The 19,657-nt window shown below is 34.8% G+C and overlaps 3 protein-coding genes and 1 long non-coding RNA gene across 6 annotated transcripts; 3 read left to right on the plus strand and 1 right to left on the minus strand.

The window, feature by feature from the left end:
- Positions 1-166: 166 nt before the first annotated feature.
- Positions 167-3,671, plus strand: LOC126917634 (minor histocompatibility antigen H13). Of its 2 annotated transcripts, XM_050724734.1 has the most exons (7): positions 167-184; positions 294-554; positions 1,119-1,229; positions 1,286-1,389; positions 1,466-1,640; positions 1,715-2,208; positions 2,293-3,671. In XM_050724734.1, the coding sequence occupies exons 2-7, from the start codon at positions 363-365 to the stop codon at positions 2,369-2,371; spliced, it is 1,155 nt and encodes a 384-aa protein (XP_050580691.1). In that variant the 5' UTR covers positions 167-184; positions 294-362; the 3' UTR covers positions 2,372-3,671. The 2 variants fall into 2 exon arrangements, with proteins under 2 accessions (XP_050580691.1, XP_050580692.1); XM_050724735.1 differs by lacking the exon at positions 167-184 and having other exon boundaries at positions 240-554; positions 1,307-1,389.
- Positions 3,338-4,471, minus strand: LOC126917637 (proteasome subunit beta type-2-like). The gene is made up of 3 exons (XM_050724740.1): positions 4,259-4,471; positions 3,691-4,047; positions 3,338-3,581 (listed from the first exon to the last, which is right to left on the minus strand). The coding sequence occupies exons 1-3, from the start codon at positions 4,347-4,349 to the stop codon at positions 3,406-3,408; spliced, it is 624 nt and encodes a 207-aa protein (XP_050580697.1). The 5' UTR covers positions 4,350-4,471; the 3' UTR covers positions 3,338-3,405.
- Positions 4,472-6,646: 2,175 nt separating this feature from the next.
- Positions 6,647-8,652, plus strand: LOC126917445 (uncharacterized). Its single transcript, XR_007710952.1, has 4 exons — positions 6,647-7,436; positions 7,598-7,811; positions 7,888-8,128; positions 8,315-8,652. It is a non-coding gene; the product is annotated as an uncharacterized LOC126917445 (long non-coding RNA).
- Positions 8,653-9,371: 719 nt separating this feature from the next.
- On the plus strand, positions 9,372-19,347 carry LOC126917440 (uncharacterized). 2 transcript variants are annotated; one of them, XM_050724290.1, is made up of 7 exons: positions 9,372-9,746; positions 12,212-12,410; positions 13,114-13,353; positions 15,890-15,976; positions 16,780-16,911; positions 16,989-17,140; positions 17,725-19,347. In XM_050724290.1, exons 2-7 carry the CDS (start codon positions 12,213-12,215, stop codon positions 17,849-17,851), a joined length of 936 nt encoding a protein of 311 aa, XP_050580247.1. In that variant the 5' UTR covers positions 9,372-9,746; position 12,212; the 3' UTR covers positions 17,852-19,347. The 2 variants fall into 2 exon arrangements, with proteins under 2 accessions (XP_050580247.1, XP_050580248.1); XM_050724291.1 differs by lacking the exon at positions 15,890-15,976 and having other exon boundaries at positions 9,461-9,746.
- The last annotated feature ends 310 nt before the right edge of the window (positions 19,348-19,657 follow it).

Raw genomic sequence — 19,657 nt, forward strand, 5'->3', positions numbered from 1 at the left:
ATATTGTCATTACTAATCAAATTGAACATTTCGCTTGAAGAATTAAAAAACTTATGAGAAATATAAAAAATTTTTACTCGTTAGATAATTATCATCGATCATCACATATATAAATACTTAATAGATCACAAAAAAATAAAAACGAATTATTTTGCTGTATTATTATCAATTAATTACTTAAGTTGTAAGTTTCATTATTACATAAATATAATTTTCTTATTTGTTCAGTAGCTTGCCGAATTTAATGGTAACATGATACGACGTTTATCCATCTTTGAATTATTTTTTCGAAGATTTTTTTCGAAGTCGTGTCACAAATTGCAACTACACATTACACATACAGTCGAATTAATAAGTCCAAGATGGCAAGCGAGGTAAACGAAATTGCTGTTCAAGCGAGTGAAAATATAACAGAGAATAATGAGGCGATTACTGGAAGAATATCATCGACATCTGAGGGAATGGTTCTTGCTTATGGAAGCTTGATAATTATGGCCATTTTACCTATCTTCTTTGGTAGTTACCGAGCTGTTAGACACCATAAGGAGCAGCAGGTTAGCCACGCGTTTGACATATGTTTTATACGCGTATGTCGGACAAATTCTTCGAACTTTCTAATAATTAACTGTTTAATTTTCATTAATTCACAATATTCAAATGATAATCTTATATTGCATAGAATATCTTTTTTATTATCATTGGATGATATTTAATGAGTTTACAGGTTGATAACTGTAAAGTATTTAATTGGAGACCAGAAAATAATAGTGATGTAAATCAGTTCACTGCTGCTATTTTTCATAAATTGTTCTCAATTATTGTTATAAAAAATTCATTATACTCAAGTCATGAAGACATATCACAACACAGAATAAAGTTGTGCTTATAACCTAATTATAACTTTATTACTATAATTTATAGCTTAATTAATTATGAAACTAGAGGGACTATACTGTTTAAAAGTTGAAATATGTGACTAAATTCAAATTTTTAAAATGTTGACATATACCACTATGATTTTTAAATTAATTAGCATTAAGATGCAGCATTGTAAAATTGTTATTAAATATTCTGTAGCATATAGTGCTACATTTTATATTTTTTATATTTTTTTATAGCAACAATGTAAAAAAAGTGGAGAACAACCAGACACAATGTCGCGCAAGGAAGCAGCAATATTTCCTTTCATTTCTAGTATTACATTAGTTGGACTATATGTATTATATAAGGTAACAAGTGTTAAATGAATGATCCTTGTATAAGAAGTTTATTTATTACACATTAGAGTTATGTCAACGTTTTTCAGGTATTTGCCAAGGAGTTTGTTAATCAAATTTTGGCTGCCTACTTTTTTTTCTTAGGAATTTTAGCCTTGTGTCACCTTACGAGGTATAAATAGTTTCTGATTTATTGGAATATATGTAGTTAGCGTTCTTGAAATTACATATTATGATTTTGATTGCAGTCCATTAATTTCATCATTGGTACCTGCTGCAATACCAAAAACTCAGTATCATATATCATTCACTAAAGGAGAAGGTGATAAGTCAGAACATATTATTAATTACAAATTTAATCTTCATGATATTGTTTGTCTAATATGCTGTTCAATTGTTGGAACTTGGTATCTTTTAAAAAAGGTAATAGACATTAAACAAAATTTTCTTTGGTAAAAGTGTACCTCAAGTCAAAATAATTTTTTTAAATTTTACAGCATTGGATTGCCAATAATTTATTTGGAATCGCGTTTGCGATTAATGGAGTTGAATTACTACATGTGAACAATGTTCCAACAGGATGTATTTTGCTTTGCGGACTCTTGTTTTATGATGCATTTTGGGTGTTTGGTACAGATGTAATGGTAACAGTCGCGAGATCATTCGAAGTACCAATTAAATTAGTGTTCCCTCAAGATATATTAGAGAAAGGACTTACAGCCAGCAATTTTGCTATGCTGGGTTTAGGTGACATTGTTTTACCAGGGATTTTCATTGCCCTTCTATTGCGGTTCGACAATAGTTTAAGTAGGAAGACAAATGTGTATTTCTACTCGACATTCTTCGCATATTTCATGGGATTACTAGCGACGATGTTGATTATGCATTTATTTAATCACGCACAACCGGCTTTGTTATATCTAGTACCTGCTTGTTTGGGTACTCCTGTACTTTTGGCATTGGCTAAGGGAGACTTAAAAGCATTATTTTCGTATGTATCTATAAGTGTTTCACTTATATGCTTCTGCTTGAAATTGTTTTAAACAATAGATTATAAATTACTAATCTTTTTCAGTTACGAAGATCATCCAGTTATTCCAAAACAAACAGAACAAACTGCACAAACGCAAGTAGAAACGAAGAAGGATACATAATATTCGTATTTAAGGTGATCAATATAATAAAACTGTCAGCATTATTATTATGCTGTTATCGTTTCAAATTTATCGTATATAGGGAAAGAAATGATAGTTTCTCTTATGCTCAAGCTGTACAATCATGAAATTTAAAAGTATCAACAACATATGTAATTATATCTTACATAAACATTGTGAGATATAATTTTATGCTTGGTTCAAATTTAGTTGACATTCATACATTCAAATTCGACTGAGTTGATGATTCGTAACTTACTTTGTATTTATATCCCTTTTCATAAATGTCAATATACGTATATAGAAAGATTAATATCAATAATTTATAGATAAATCATTCAAGAGCGAAAGCAAAAAGAAAAAGTAGTATTTTTTTTTTTAGATAAATTGTTCCTTTGTAAGCAAAATTTTAAATAAGAATTTATATTAATATGCTTATTACAAGTGTGAATTAGTTTTTATTGGATCAGAGGACCTGAAAGAAGGAAATAATTAGAATAGAAAATTAGGTTGGAATTTTCTATTTCTGTATAAAATACGACTTTTACCCTATTATAAATGACTAGATTGAATTCCTATTCCAATAGATTTATAGTCTACAACATATGTTGTATTTTATTAGAGGTGTGGATTACTTAAATGAATTATAAATTATAATACAATTTTTCACATGCACAATTCGAAAAAATGATTACAAAAATTCAAATAATTTTTTGATTTCTCGTTAGTAACTTCTTTTTCCATTTCTAATTTTGTTAAATATATACAACTTTTCTATAATATAACAATATTTTAATTGATAAAATTTATTTAAAAAGTGGATTTTATAAAGCGTGTTTAGTTAAAAAAATATGTAAACATCGAAAACATAATAAAACTACATCTTCTTTCATTTATTCATTTTATCTTTTTTAAGTGATCGCCTATAGGTTTTCTATTCAAAAAGCAATGATTAGCGATATTACCTCATTTTAAAACATTTATTCTTTGAATTGCAAATAATATTACAAATAGTATGAATAAAAATAGATACTTTATGCCTTATCAGCATCTTCAATAGCCAAGTTCTTTGCTGTGATAGGTTCCAATTCTTTTATACCTTCCTTAGATACCTTTTGTATCTTAAAATTTGGAAGATTAACTATTAATCGCTTGTGTATTTCTCTGACACATTTTTTCAATAGTATGTATGCTTCTTCTTCCGTTGAATCTGTAATGTAGAGTAATGTATGCAGCATATTTTGATAAAAAGTTTGTATTAATAATACCATATACAAAATAAACACTAATGTAAATTTGATCTTAATAGTCTTTCTTACCATATTTGTGATATCTATCTAGAATGGAAAGGGAGAAAAAGCCTCCATAGCCATGTGCCGCATAGGGCACTTTAACACATGATGCTAGATAATCAATGAAGTACAATTCTGGTCCACTATTTACATCATAGCCAGCCATTAATAAATTGACAAAATATGGTGTTCTACTTCTAAGATAATCTGCTAAGTTTCTTCTGGTGAATGACGCAGCTGCCTTTGGAGATAATTCATAGCCATTTCTCATTTTGTAAAGCTGTATATTTTTTCCTATATATTCTGAAAATTGTGTAGTATCCCCAGATTCTCCAGATACTGCCATAATAAGCTTATCAGACATTTTGTGAATTTTTTCTTCATCTGAAGTAACAGAATCAACAAAATATATAAAGTGACTTGCATTTACTATATAAATATCTTATAATTAGAAATAGATATGTATCAATACTTCAAATTACAAATACAGATAAATTTGATACTTCAATAATACTTGTAACAGGAAATTAATAATAAAACAAATAATTTATCTGGAAGTATTTTTTAGGTTGTAATCAACCGTTTAATTTCTTACCGTTTTTCATAACCATAATAGATTGAGCTGTAGTCATATCAGCCGCAACTAAAACAAAATCTTTAAATTGTATTCCGATTAAACATTCCATTTTTAGGAATAATTCTTTCTACTGTCTTGAGTGCAATTGCAACACGACTAAACAACACCAAAATCTGCCTGTCACGAACTATGAGGTTAGGATCGCAACTATTAAAGTAACGCGGCGGTCATCAATGTCTTACATGTTCAATGACAAATAAGTTGGTAACCGCAAACAGGTTCCTTTCTGCTAGCTGAGAAGAATTCTGTCATCCTTAATGGTCTAGATTTACTAGATTTTACCTAGTTTCACATTTTATTTTTATTTTCACCTATTTCTACTTCATGACTTCAAACTTCTTAAAATTTATAATCTTATATATATTTATATAATATGTACAATCTTTTCTTCTTTAAAACTTTCGTTTTCTATATAAAGCATGCATTTATTTTAATGAAATTAATTTATTTCCTTTTTTATAGAACTTTTTACAAGAGTAACTTAGTCTACGGTTTAGAATCAAAGGCAGAGCTAGATCAAAATCTGTAATTCAATTTAAACTTTCTAAAATCCAATATTGATTTCATTATCATCACGTGGCGGGAACTTATAAGTTTTTGGTTATTATAAAATTACACAATTACACAAATTATTAAACGGAAAATTATGAATTCATTACAAAATTATACATTTTTTGTAAAATTGCAAATTAAATTGAATAAAACAATCTTATTTTGCAAATGAACGAAGCGTTTAATTATTTAAAATCTTCACATTCATCAAAAGCTTTCTTATTAATAGCGGAAGTAGATTGCCATTATCTTTATTTGATTCATCATTCATTGTTAAAGATAATAGGCATCTCTTAAAGGTTAAGGATATGAATTTTAATAAATATAATCTCGCGAACCTGAATAAAAGCTCTATATATATATAGTATGTTAGCAAGGGAATATAATATTATAAAAGTATTTCTATAAAAGTAGCTACATGTATATGTTGTAATATCACTCTAATTATTTTATTCTTTTAATGAGAATGGTATCTTTAAACATCCAATAAAACAATACCCCATTATTTCTAATATGAAATTCATAGATCATTTTTCATTAGAATGAATTGCAAGGCAACAATTATTATGCACCGTGCAAGAAAAGGGAGGCAGAATACAAATGATAGAATACATTCAACGATTCCCGCTATCCTGACACTTTGTATGTCAAATAGCTGTAATAGATATTCTACCAGTATGTAATGCAAAATGAAATTCGTTTGCCACGAAGTACCCATAAAAATGAATTTCTGAGTTAGGTTTCTGAGATTATATTATCCAATCTATATTTTCCGCTTACCTTATCTGTTTTACTTTTCACTCCGTATATTATTTCTTTTTCCTCTAATTATGTTTTTTAAGTTGTCTTTCGCCTAACTGTACCTTTCTGTTGTTAAAATTTTTTCAAATCTCAGAAAATTATGAATGAATCGTTAGTGATATTAATTATATATATCTTTTTATTTCAAAGATACTAAAATTTTTCTGAAAAAATTTAATGTCATTTTATTAAAATGAGAGCGAGACCGTCATCCAAAAGTTTCATTCATACTGTGAAGATTGTTTGCAGCGAAAGTTTATTTCGAAATGAAATATAAAGCTAGTACATGCACTATAAATAAATATTATACGTAAGTAAAAGGTATATTGAATTCTCGATGTAGTAGGATTGAATTTATTAAAGGATAATTATAATCTTGGCGAGGCAAACGGTCACGAAGGAAACTGACAGAGAGGCAAACAGAAATGACTGGTTCACGCTCGTTAATGTACCATTGCATTTCTGTGTCAGTGGTAAAGGTCTAATAGCGGACTGGATCTCCTATTCTTTTCAGCTTTATTATAGACGCCGGAACACCGATAATTTTCCCAGGTTCGTTCGGGAGGAACGAGCGTGATGCCATTCGTGCACGGGACACGGTATTTCAGATAGAAGCGAAGCTTAGCCTACAAAAATTTGAAAAGCTATATCGAAGCGAAGCGTGCACATATGAATTACCGTTCCTTTGTATCTAAAACACGCTAACGAACGTTCAAACAGTTCCCGTTACTAGAAACATCGGATTTTTCCTGAGGTTCCAATTTATCGAAAAAGTGCGCCTTTAGGTATACAGGCTTTCTACTTTTCAGCGGAATCTACCTTACCGATGGTACTGATACTAATATCGAACAGATAAAGAATATAGTGTTTTTATGTTACTCAGAAAGTGAACAAACGTTTAGAAAGTAAAAAATTCTAGTAGAAAACGTTAATGATGCTACGTAGATACAGGCAATATTTCATTTCTAATGGCATGGACTTATGAGAAAAATTGGGATTGTAGAAGTTGCAACGGATTCTTGCATGGCACTAAAAACCTATGCGGATTATTGAACGAATTGGAATTTGCGTATTGTGCTTTTCTGTAAATAATCTTCGTATTTAATATCTTTCTTTGATTCTATATCTTCCTAAGTGTTTTATTTTTCTTTTTTTTTTTTTTACAAAATTCATGGTAAACTTTGTCAATCGCTCCAATTGACACAAGAAGTAGGAAGAAAGGAAGGAAGGAATTAGTACTTCCGATGGATCTTTTACTTCTACGGAAGAATTAGTTCACCTTGTTGAAGGTCGTTTGTTAGTCCCGTTACATTACTATCCATCTATGACGTATATACATATAATGTACACCGTGTTCAACGAACAACGTTCTAAGTATTTAATAATACTTCAATCTTGAAATTGATTAACAATTCCTACTTTATGAGACATATTATATAACTACATGAGACACGATCATCGTCATTGTATCGATAAAGTTTGGAACGAATTTGAAAATATTTAGCAGCTACAAGATATTTAATGCAAGTGTGTACTTCGTAGAGCCCGTAAAAGTAGTTTAATCATCCATGCTCGAGATATCTATCCAAGCTGTATACTAATTTTTATAAAATATATATATATGTAAATTCTATGGAATTCAAACTACCCGCCAACCGACATTTTTACTTTTGCTTTGTTTTACCGACAGCCATCTTACTGAATAGATCAGATCACGAGGGAAGAAGGGTAATAATTTAGGGCTTAAAAAATCGATTCTTGATTGGTAACATTTGTACAACAGGTAAAATCTATAATAGATTTATCATTAATTGTTATTATATATAATTTAATTTATTCTCAAAATAAACTCGATCTTCCAGAATCGATCGTCTTATTCACCCCAAGGATTTATCTTATTATATATATATATATGTTTGCCGTAACTTCTATATACATTTCCAGATCAATTTCAAATTTGAACTGTGCTCAGTGGCGGATTTAACCGTTTGGGGGCTCTGAGGTAAACCAAATTTAAAAGAAGTTTATCCTGACCAAACAGATGCCTGTTAAACCAATAGGAAATTCATATTTACACTTCCAAATTTCTCTTTAACCTCAGTTTCTAAACGATCTTTATCCTCCGGGTGATCTGCCGCAAGATACGCACTATACGATGGTCAGTGTAGAATCGTCTTCAAAACTGTCATGGTAAGCGAGTCCCGTTCGATTCAATTGTTTTTTATGTATTCTAGTAAACGCAAGGATCCTCCACAACACTTCAGAATTCAACATGGAGCGCTCGATGGCCATCTCGAACATTCTATACGCGTTGATTCAACAGACATCGTACCAGTCAAACTAAGATCATTGTCCCAGTCTTCGCCTACCAACAAACGTATTTTATGTAATTCCGAAGATCGTTCATCAAGCTTTTCGACAGCCACCTCCCGGCCCCCATAGCTTTCCGGGGTTTACAGCGTCATTAGCGTCGAGGTAAATCCGCCCTCGATTGTTCCAATGAAATTCTTCTATCGAATTTCTGTCATAGAGCGTCCGGAAATTGTACACCGATAGACCACTGATCGAAAGTATGAAAGAACGATGAAACCTAGAAAAATCGAATACACGTACGCAAGTACGTTCACCGAAGGTCCGACTTATTTTTTTCGCGAATTGCAGGTCACTCTTATACGCGGTGATTAGCGAGATGCTCCTAATAAGAAGACACGACTTCAGCATCCCGCTACTGAAACAGTTATGATGAATCGCGACCGCCTAGTCTAGGGTGCACGCAACGCGAAATGGGCCTTCAAGAAGAAAAGGAAAGCCTCCGGCCGTGGACGAGCGAATGGGTCAATCCAACGATCGATCGATGCATCGTCGTTTTATTTCGCGTCCAATTCGTTTGACTGATATCGGTGCGAACAGGATATTCTAATATTCACCGACACCTTCGACTACATCGACCTTCTTTAGATAAATAAACGATAAAGTTTCCAACATCTTTTATACGTTTGTTTTAGAAATCCTTCGTGTGGTTCTTATTGGAATGAACTAATGACACGATACAGCCGGAGAACGGTTGAAAAGTTTATCTCATTCACGGGTGTACGATACGTTTGCATTCTAACTGGCCTGTGTTGACCGTCTTGATAAACTCGACGGAATCGAGGAAAACAAGAAATCTTGGAACGATGCCGCAAGTAGGTAGAAAAATTATTCCATTGGAAAGAAAAAATCGCTAGCGTCGATGATTGCAGATTTTTATGGTCTCATGGAATTTGCATTTTCGAGTAAACAGTCGTGACTGGACACTCTCATCACTCTACTTTGTATTTGTACTTCTATAAATGCTATCGAAGAAATGTAACGCGATCAGAGATCTGTTTCACGTATTGAACGTCATGATGCTACACTTTGCATATTTTATATATTTCTATTTGTTTCTTCTACTGTAGCCTCAGAGCCTATTACAAGCAGATCGATTGGACTTTTACTTCCTGTTTCTTAGAGTACAGCAGATTCTTCTATCGGATTCCTAATTCTGTTTTATTTCTCTTAACGGTTAATTAGTAGCTATTATCTCGTACATCTATGCGCTATAATCTTGGACTTTGAAATTTCCCATAGATGCATAAATATTCACGTTCTAGTCATGGCAGAGCTACGTTTCAGAATGATATAGCACGAGTTCAGTTCCGGACAGACGCGAATTATAATTAAACTACGAGATGCATCCTTTGAACTTTGTCAGAAATAATTTCAGTAATCAACGAAGCAAAACATAGGGAAAGAGGGAAAACTCGGTAACCGAACGTTCGTTCGTGCATTGTTTTGTGCGAGAGTATTCGATCGCGATAAAAGGCTGGTGGAATGTTGAAACCGTAAAATCTGGACGAAAAGTATTCGAAAAGTAGACCTTCGGGATCGACAGCGAAGAGAAGCGGCAGAGGATTGGTCCGTTCCATTGAAAATAGTGCCAAAGGTGTGTGGTCATTGGCCGTGCGGCTTACCCCCACGTGAATCCGCAAGCTATATAGAACACCTCGCGTGGAATTTCATCTTCAGAACTGAGAGTCAGTGTCAAGGAAGTCTACCTGGAAGTAACGAAGTAAGTACCTTACAGTTTGTCCAGATACATCGACACTCGTGTATCACACGTTACTTTCCTCCGATTACTGCGATTTAACGTTCAAATTGTCAAAATTCTCTCGTACGATCGTTCAACGAACTCTTTCATTTTTTTCCAGTTCCAATTCTGACAGATCATTTTGCATTCGTACTTACGTCGTTTGGACCCGTGGGAATATAATTTCAAAAGCTCGGTTCGATCGTTCTTTCAATGAAAACAATTTTAAGCTTGATTTATAACACTTGTTCCATGGTCGAGAGTATCAACGTTCGATGTAAGGGCATCGAATATGGAAGATTCTTTCCGTCGTGTTAGAAATCGACGATACGCGAACGAATTCGACGAACTAGGAACGGGTAGCAAATGCCTTTTACAGATGCCGGCTACAGTTAGAAATCGTTCGCGATTTTTCCGCCGCGGCAGGTACCGTTTTCGAGAGGCGTGGCTTCACGCTACGTATTTTCTATTTGCTTTCGAAAACCATTCCTTGGAATTCCTCTATTCAATTACGTTATATCATTGAATTCAAGAAACGAACGAAACGTTTTTTTAAATTCTTTCTTTATCTATGAATAATCATCGCCAATGCACAAAAATGTTCCTTAATTCTTTCATTTGTATCGTATATTGTTATATGTCGATCGTACTCAATCTTCCACTTTAATTTCTTCGAACATTCATCAGAAACTTGTTCAACCCCCATTTTAATTACCCAGAAAGATCGGATTTCTATGATTTTCTTTTTGCTGGGCAACGTTCTTCCTTTTACTTTTTTATTTATTTATTTTTCTAACCAACCGGTACAGTCGAGGACGAGGAAGACGTCAGTAGGTCGCGACCGCGTTTTCAGGTAACGGTACCTGCCGGGTTCAACAAACCGGTAGCTTCGATCGAGAAGTGGGCTACTTGGTGCTGCCAGGATGACCTTAACCGCTTTGACACACTTTCCTGTCGCTCGATGCATCGTTCCTCCGCTTTACGCCAGTACCATTCCGCTTTATTCGTTTCGCGTACGCGCGATCGCTTCGCTTTTTCCTCACCAACGCTCCGAGGCTCAAGATCAAGGTTATCGATAACGGACTACCTAGATGAACGTAGCCTTCCATCACGGAACCGTCTAGATCCTACGATCCTCTTTTTGTATTAATTAAGAATATGTAGAATTTTCGCTGGCCACTATTATGGTCTTTCTTTTTATATTATATGGTATATCCAGAAAAAGAACAAAAAATAAGGAAAAATTATTTCCCGCTCCGGTTACCAGGTACTTCTGGTTGAATATTTGTAATCGATAGACTGGCAAAGTGCAGTTGCATTCACGGGAAGTTTAAAAGCAAGAATATAGAAAATTTTCAAAGTGCGATTGTACGATTATTTTCATTCATATTGAATTCTCATTTACCAGATTTAGACACAAAAATTTAAAAAGTATCCAAAGTACGATACTCGTTGCAGTATTTAGAAGATGGGCAAAATCTTTATTTGAATTTCATTCCCTTCAGTCATGTTTCTGAGGGTGTGAATTTGTATGGTTATTTTCATTCATATTGAATTTTCATTCACCAGATTTAGATATAAAAATGTAAAAAGTATCCAAATTACTATATTTCTTTGCAATGTGTAAAAGATGAAAGAAATCTCTGTCTAAATTTCATTTTTGATAATTGTGCTCATAAGAGTGTGAATCTGTATAAACATTCGCGATTTAGTAATCGACGTCGGAGATTATTTTCATCTGTTTGTAAGTTTGATTCTGGAAATTTTGAGAGAGCTCGTAGTTATTATAGTATTCGTTCAATCATTCAAAGGAAAGCAGATAGATGAATAAATTAAAGACCGGAAGCTGCGACATATTTGGAGCGTGAATCGATATAGTGAATTCGAATTCCTCTTGATTCGGTTCTACGTTCTTGTTTTCTCTTTTGAGTCATTCGATGCTGGAGAGAGCGTGGCGTCAGTTATATTTACGCGTAATTAAGGACTCTCTTCCTTGAGAGAGTATATTACTGTTTAAAGGAAAGGAGGTAGAAAAATAAATTCAGCTCTGCTGTTGCCTCCTTTCATCGTCAAAAGTCTCTTATTGGTGTGTACAATTTCAACTTTATTTTAAATATTATTTCATTTTAAACATTCTCTTAAAATACTAAAAACCTTTTCGTTTGCGACAGTGAGAGCAAGATTGAAACATACAAATCCGAGGAAGCTGCGACATTTTTTTGATTCCATGTGAAGAGTTTGAATTCTTCTTGAACTTTGGCTCTCCATCCGTGTTTTCTCTTTTGAGTCATTCGATGTTAGGGAGAGAGGGAGAGAGAGCGAGAGTGTTGCATCAGACTTGTTACATTTACTCGTGATTAAGGACTCTTTTTTCTAATTAATCATCGAATCGATCGCTCTTTTGGTATTGATCGACGATGATGGAGAAGGTTGAATTTTCTTTTCAGAATGAAATACAATCAATATGTGTCGCTATGCTTGGTGGCGCTTGTTCTTGGACAAGCAGCATCACTGCCACAGCATCCTCAATATCCGCAACAGTTCCAACAGCAGGTGAGGGACGAGAGGAAATTCGCGGAGAAGCCAAACGCTATGAAGAAGGTCGCCCTCGATGACCTGGACGACATCAGCACCAATCAGATTCAAGTAAACTATTAGAAACATTTTTTAATTTTTTTCTAAATCGATACACTATGTATTTTAGTAACTCTTTAGTACAAAACATATTTTACCATATTGCTAACAGCCTTCTATTCCACAGAGTATACATACATATGTTATTAGACTGTGAATTTTTATGCAGATTTATATTTTTCAGAATATACTTAAAAAAAAAAGAAAAATAAGAATTTTCTTGGTAAAAAATTATGTTGGCTTACTCTCACACTTCTTATTTTATAAACTTTCTTTTGTCCATCGCTATACATATGTAGTATACAATAATAGTAATTAACAGCATCAGTTATAATCGTATTAGGTTGTCCATGAAAGTTTTTTTTCCGTTTTACAAGAAAGTAATAGATTCATAACATTCTCTTTCTTTTTATATTATTTTGCTGAATTATGTATGATCCATTTTGTAGTAATAGAAAAGAAAATACATAATTCAATATGATCCAATGTAATTTGTCATAAGTCAATGTATGATCCATTTTGTAGTAATAGTACAAAACACATAATTCAATGAAATAATATAAAACAAAAAATGTTGTGCATCTGTTATTTCCTTGTAAAATGAAAGGAACTTTTGGGACAACCTGATATTTATTTCTTCTCATGTAAATTGATTTATTTTGAACTTCTACTTTCTCGATTTTAGACTAAACGTTTCTTCGTTTTGTTCCACCAGGAAGGTAGCAGTACCGGGTTTTCGTGGTCGAACATGCTGAGCATGCTGATGCAGATGCTCTTAGGGCAAACAGGCGGTGTAGCCGGTCCAAGCAAAAACGAGATCGACGATGGAGCACCAGCCAGTCCTTGGGCAAATTTACTGTCAGTAGGACTCAGGGTGCTCACCGCTCTTCTAGGAGGTCCTCAACAACCTGTCGATGGTATCGACAAGGTTGACAACCAGAGCAGCCCCATGCAGGTACTCTTGCAACAACATCACACATTTCTTCCCTTTGATTACGGTCATTTCCGCTTCCACGTTAAATTTCGTAGAATCTTCAGTCCATCTCTTACCTAAAAATCAAACGTATCATTTTTTAGGTATGTTCATGCTGTGATATGTTTCTTGATAACACACAGCGTGTTCTATTAATCACGGCACGTTCTATTAATCGGCAGGGGGATGGTCGTACGTGAAAAAATAAGTCGAAAATATAGAATACAATTTCTTCAGGCGGCGCTTTGTTTTTGAGAAAATCGAATTTGAAAGTTTGCTTGGTGTCGGGGAATAATCTACTAATTGTTTATTGAATATGAATAAATGATCGTCAGGAGATTATTGTATATGCGAAGATAAATGAAAAATGTGGTTTAAATGGGTAAAATTTTCACGTTTAAAGCCTCGTTTTCACGGAATTAGAGCTTGATCGTCTCTAGTTAAAAATTTAGCCTCGTACAGGCGTGTGACTAATTTCCAAAATGATTTTCCTTCGAAACAAAATTTTATTCTACATTATCGATTAACTCTCGCGCGTAGAATAAATTTCCTGCTGGTTATTCGCTATCGTTCGGTCCGCAATTAGCGAAGGTCGACTATAGCTGACGACTTTTGAAACTCGATTTTCTCGAAAACAAAACGACGTACGAACAAAGTTTCCTCTATGTCTTCGACTTGCTTTTTCACGCAGAATCATTCCCCTTTGTACCGTGATTATTGGAAAACTTTGTATACTTGATTGGAATTAATATTGGACATGTTCGCGATTAAGAAACAGAGTTAGAAAGCAATCGGAGGGTTACTTGAAACGGTTTCGCGCAACAGGAACAGCGAGTTTCCGAGACTTTCATCTTAATTCGGGTCGCGTAACGAAAGCAAGCACAAGCTGAACTGACTGTACCGCGTGAACCGATCTGGGTCAAACGCATTGTAGGCTCAACTGAATTATTCCATGGTAATAGCCACTCATATAGCTTTATGGAACTTTTTGTAGAATTTTTTTTTCAAATTCTAGTAGAATTTTGTCTACGATTCGATGTATTTACCATGGTATCGTTCGATCGACCCCTCCTTTCGTAGCATTTTGTCTAGATTCCAGTAACGCTGTACATTTGAATAGCTAAGGTCCGCTATCCACGAAGCGCCGCTTCATAGACGCGTATTAGCGCGTTGATATCAACAGTGAAATGAGACTATACGCGTCGAAACATATTACCATGCATCGGTAAGCAGCTTTCGTCAGACATGTTACAGCGTACGTAGATCTATATCGGCGGATTTGTATCGAAACTATCTCATATCGATGCAGGAATTAGGATACCGAATACGATTTCGTAGGAAATAAATTTCCTCTCGAAGAGAATCTTTAATTTTGTATTTTGTTATAATCGACGCATCGATCAATTTATGATCTGCGATAGTCCGATTGATGACGACAATAATGGAGTTGGAAAATAATCGGACATTTTGAAACGTGTGTTTCAACGTAGGTTAAAACTGATGCAGATTTCGTGAAAGCTGATGCATCATGACATGTTTTTTCGATGTGCAGACCGAGCTTCAGTACGATCGTCGTAAAGTAACATGCGCCTGAACAGCGGCAAACCGTTTTCATCGCTGCGCGTTCTTGTCATGACGACAAGTGTTTAACATTTTCAGTAGCGTACGTTGCAGCTGTAAATGGATGTAGGACGAAAGCGCGTTTATCGACATTTAAGACGTATCGTTATAGACTACGCTTACGTTTCTATGAAGCGACACTTCGTGGACAGCGGGCCTAAATTAGAATTAGTAGCACGTCTACGCTGTAAACTGTACATCGCTGAGCATGAAACGGAACACGAAGAGGCGTCCGTCTTTCTCCTAAAAGAATATTCGTTTAGAATTCGAGAAGAAGAGATCGCTGTTTTTCTATCTATGATGGAACGTGTCGTTCGTGCACGCATTGTAAAATAATATCGTCGCTTCTACGTCCTCTTACTTTTGTACGCAATTCTTTTTAAAAGAGAAATCACAACGACATACGAGTCGTTTGTCGACACGAGCTGTTACTTCCCTTAACGAGCTCCACTGTCTCCTGTTGCAATTAAGGGGACCCTGGACACGTTAACGATCTTCACGTTTTCTAAACGACTTAATTTCCCTTTCGATCCGGTTTCGATCCAACTTCGTTCTCTTTCGTTCGACACTTTTTTAAGATATTCTATGAATCCTAAAATCCTAAAATAATGTCTTTTAGAGTTATCAATGGAAAAAGAAAATACCTTTTCGATTTAACTTCCTTCCTTACCGTTCGACGAAATATTTGTTTAATTCTAAAATTGTAAAATATTTTCTTAATTTTAGCGTAATAGTTTTTTTAAATTGTCAACGAATGAAGATCGTACGTTGCTGTGATTTCGTGTAAATTATAGAATATAATCTGTTGCTTGGGGCAACGTTACCGACTCGATCTCCTTTGTAAATATATCATCAGAGAATGTTAACTTAGAGCACATGGCTGGTGTCGGTTGTTTAGGGCATTTTGACTGCGGTGCTGGGCGCGTTTCTAGGACAGGGCAGAGACCCCGATCAGGTTGCTGTCATGGCTAAAAACGCTTCCGAGGTTAGTACCTGATCGAACACATTGTACATGAATGATTTCACTCCTTCTGTCTCTTTTTCTAATTGACGTTTCGTCAAAAGATACACCAGAATATAGACTATGGATATTTATACGAAATACATATTTTTCTAAATAACTAAAGAAGCAGAGTATTCTACTTCGGATATTTTATATATCTTCGTATATGCGTTTTATATGCATTTAATATGCATTCTATATATTTCTTTTTATTTTTTGTCTTTCTTCAGACGCCCTGCTAAGCTATTAACAAGTAACCACAATTACATGTATTCCATAAATATGAGTAAATAATTAATTAATTATTAACTAGCGAATTTTTTACTTCTATAGGCTGTGCAAAAGATTTATCTCCTTTAGGAAACTTAGAGCATTTTTCACATTGTCTTCTTCTATTGGTTAGATGCGATTGCATATCGTTGGGTATTTTCAAGTTGCATCTTGTATCTTCGAATTTGATGCAATAGCAAAGTAGACATACGCTGGTGCTGTTGGTGTTGCAGTACTCACGGGGTTCAGTACTCTGTTCTAAGTATTTTATGTATCTTTGAATTCCCCACTGATGCATAAAAATCCACAGTCTATTTATCACATCGAAATTTTATAATGAAGTTTATGTGAAAAGTTTTATTAAAATCAACGACGGAGGAATTGACGAAGCGTCGATAAGCTAAAATAAAATAAAAAGTACGCTTTCCACGAGTAGAATAATGCTTTTGCTCTGTCGATTTCGCCTAGTATTATAATTCTTACACGCATTTAATGGATCAATTTCTCCGAAACAGTTCATTAGCATAGTGATCAATCTTCTGGACGCGTTGAAGACCTCGTTCTCTCATCGTTCCCTGGCAGCTAGGTCTATGGGAAGACGGGACACGGTTTCAGAAGCTGCAGTCGCCTCCATTTCCATGCTCAAGGTACTTGAAAATATAATTTTTTGTATAAACTTACTCTGTTGTTATCCGTTCTGAGATTAACGCGATTTTCATTTTAGGGCTACATGAGGTCAGTGAAGTCATTTAATAACGTTGGTCGTGCGGAAGATGAAGGTCAACGAGGCTGCGCCGAAAGAGCCCTCTGCGAGGCCAGCGCAGAGTGTGTTGCAGATGCTCAGGGGACGTCTTCTATCTTCTGTCAACTTGGATCGTAAGTGCCTCTATTTTTTTCGTAGTGTTTTTCCAATTGAGAAGATTTCTGGGAAGAATATATATAGTAAGTATATATATATAGGCGATGAATGTTTTTCTAGTTAAATATTTGAATTATTCTATAAACGTATGAAAGAACAAAGTTTTTCAATTCGTCGCACTGACATATTTCATTTCTAAATTGTCAAATTTCCAATGTTTAAAATTCTCAAGTTTCTAAACTTGCAAGTCTTTTAATTCTCGAAGTCCAAGTTTTCGAACTTTTAAATCTTGTAATCCTTATATTTTTACATTCTTTGATTTCCAGAGTTGAAAAGTTTCAGATTTTCAAATTAACAGTTGACACAAAATAATTAAAATTCAGGTATCACAGTAGTTGGAAAGTGTACAAAATATTAAAAGTATTTTCGACACAATCTACCTATCTCGTCATTTTGTCTTATGGACTGGATTCCCAGGAAGCTCCTCGATTGTGAATCTACATAACATTGACAAAGAAAACAGTGATTGATAGACATTAACAAACAACATAATACTTGAAATAACAAACGAGTAATAAATAAAATTTCTTACATTTCCAAGGTACGCAACAAGTTACCTGCTCCAAAGGCAGAGCGGAGTAGGTTTCGAAGCACTGTACGAAGCAGGTCGACGCGGACGCACCGGTGAAGACTGCAGAACCCTGTTCATGGACTGCAACGCCGTATGAAAACCCTTTTCGATTCCTTCAAGTACGATTTAGACTCTCTGCGACGCGATTAACACCACACTCGGTTATTTCTAACTTCTCTAAATTAAACTCAACGAGGAATTCCGTTTAAAATGATCATTTCTTCGTTAAAAGTTTCTTTATTAATTTTTGGAGTGCCTTGGCCGGGTGTGTCGTGTGCTGAAGTTTAAATCGCACCGACGGAACAGTAGCTTTATACGCGAGAACCGTGTCGAGACCAAACCAGAATGGTGATCCTCTTCTCGAAGCTCTCGTTCGACGAACTCGCTTCATCGATCGACCAATTTTAAATTGGAACATTTAGAACCGAGACTTAGTCGAAGCGAAATTATAACGAAAGTAAGATCCGATCGAAATTGACGAAATCATAGGTTTTATTGATCGATTAATGATCAATTCTTAATACATTGTTGACCAGTCACGAGTAAACCCATGTTTGCACGCACGGACATTGTGGCTGGTGATACAAGTGTTCATCTTTGGATAAAATATCAAATAGTATGCATCAGTGTTTGCATAAAATAGCCAGCGAACAGTGTGTTAATTTATTGGTCGATCAACGTGTCCGATAGCGTTGCTATTAATTGGTCGATAATCCGTAACGATTGATAAAACTCTCCGAGTTCTCTGGGATGTGGAAACGTTCCTGGCGGATCCTGCGAGTTCATTTACGTAAAAGGAGTTCGCGACAGAGAGGAATACGCGTGAGAAGAGGTCGTGCACGAAAGAATGGCGAGAGTATAATACACTTTAAAGTAGATGTAGACTGAATGAGATTCCAGGGCCTGGACGAACTGTGTACCGTTTGGACAGGTCTCTACGACAATCACGATATTTATTTCTATTTATTGAACTTAGTGGACATAGAGTTAGCCCGTAGTCGAGACTCGAACAGCTACCACGCAAAGGGAGGACCCGTTCTTTTCCTTGAAAACCAATTATCGTACGTTAATTGTAATATCTGCATTGTTAATCTTTGTTTGAATTGAACCTGCGTTTTCTTTTTGCCACGATCCGTGTCGACATCTTCAATATTTAATCTCTAGCTTGTTCGCATTTAGCGAGACAGTTTCTTCGTTTCGGGGAGGAAGACGAGCTTTGAGTTGTCGGATGTTTTACGTTTGGTAAATCAGATTGACGAGTTTCTTCGAATCTTTTTCTGGCTTGTTTCAATGGGATTCGAGGAAATTCGTATGTTGGAATGCCCCTCCCTAGTTTTCTTTTTTACGAGTTAACGTCTCAGGATATTGTGTTTGTTTTATCACCCGCTCAAAATTATCTATTGTATATAGGTATTATATATGTATACACATAAACACACACACAAACAAACAAACAAACACACGGGTGGAGTTTTTTCACAATAGCCACGTTCTATTTAGCTCAGTTAGCGTATCTCTTAGACGTAAGTTGTATGTATGATGTGCGGTACGATGATATCTCAATTGAAATTAATAAACGGTCTTATTGATAAATCTTAGTCCTGAAAATCCTCCAAAATCCTCAGTCCTTCAATTATAAATGTTCTCCTTTAACGAATTTTCCTGTCAAATCTTTTGTACAAATTTGTAATTCTCGGTTGCGTTATTTTTGCATGCATCCTCTATATAAAATTCTTTAATAACAATTAAAGCAATTAATAGGTCGATTATTGGACCAAAGTCGCGTGGCTTCTCGCTGTGACAACTTTCTTTCCTTAAAAGTCCCCGAGCTAACCGACGCTCTTTGAAAATCGTTGCTGGCGTCATCAGCGTTAAATCTTCATCAAAATCCTCATTATTCGAA

This window comes from Bombus affinis, chromosome 6 (assembly GCF_024516045.1).
Source record: "Bombus affinis isolate iyBomAffi1 chromosome 6, iyBomAffi1.2, whole genome shotgun sequence".
NCBI lineage: Eukaryota > Metazoa > Arthropoda > Insecta > Hymenoptera > Apidae > Bombus > Bombus affinis.

What these genes read in the sequence shown, in the direction of transcription:
- LOC126917634 (XM_050724734.1), top strand. Translation starts at nt 363, where the DNA reads ATGGCAAGCGAGGTAAACGAAATTGCTGTTCAAGCGAGTGAAAATATA. An exon ending in GACTATATGTATTATATAAG is followed by an intron (nt 1,230 to 1,285) that starts GTAACAAGTGTT and finishes ATTACACATTAG; the next exon opens with AGTTATGTCAACGTTTTTCA. An exon ending in CTTGGTATCTTTTAAAAAAG is followed by an intron (nt 1,641 to 1,714) that starts GTAATAGACATT and finishes TAAATTTTACAG; the next exon opens with CATTGGATTGCCAATAATTT.
- LOC126917637 (XM_050724740.1), bottom strand. Translation starts at nt 4,349, where the DNA reads ATGGAATGTTTAATCGGAATACAATTTAAAGATTTTGTTTTAGTTGCG. An exon ending in TATTATGGTTATGAAAAACG is followed by an intron (nt 4,048 to 4,258) that starts GTAAGAAATTAA and finishes CTGTTACTTCAG; the next exon opens with ATGAAGAAAAAATTCACAAA. An exon ending in AGATAGATATCACAAATATG is followed by an intron (nt 3,582 to 3,690) that starts GTAAGAAAGACT and finishes TCTACATTACAG; the next exon opens with ATTCAACGGAAGAAGAAGCA.
- LOC126917440 (XM_050724290.1), top strand. Translation starts at nt 12,213, where the DNA reads ATGAAATACAATCAATATGTGTCGCTATGCTTGGTGGCGCTTGTTCTT. An exon ending in TGGCTAAAAACGCTTCCGAG is followed by an intron (nt 15,977 to 16,779) that starts GTTAGTACCTGA and finishes TCTCCGAAACAG; the next exon opens with TTCATTAGCATAGTGATCAA. An exon ending in ATCTTCTGTCAACTTGGATC is followed by an intron (nt 17,141 to 17,724) that starts GTAAGTGCCTCT and finishes TACATTTCCAAG; the next exon opens with GTACGCAACAAGTTACCTGC.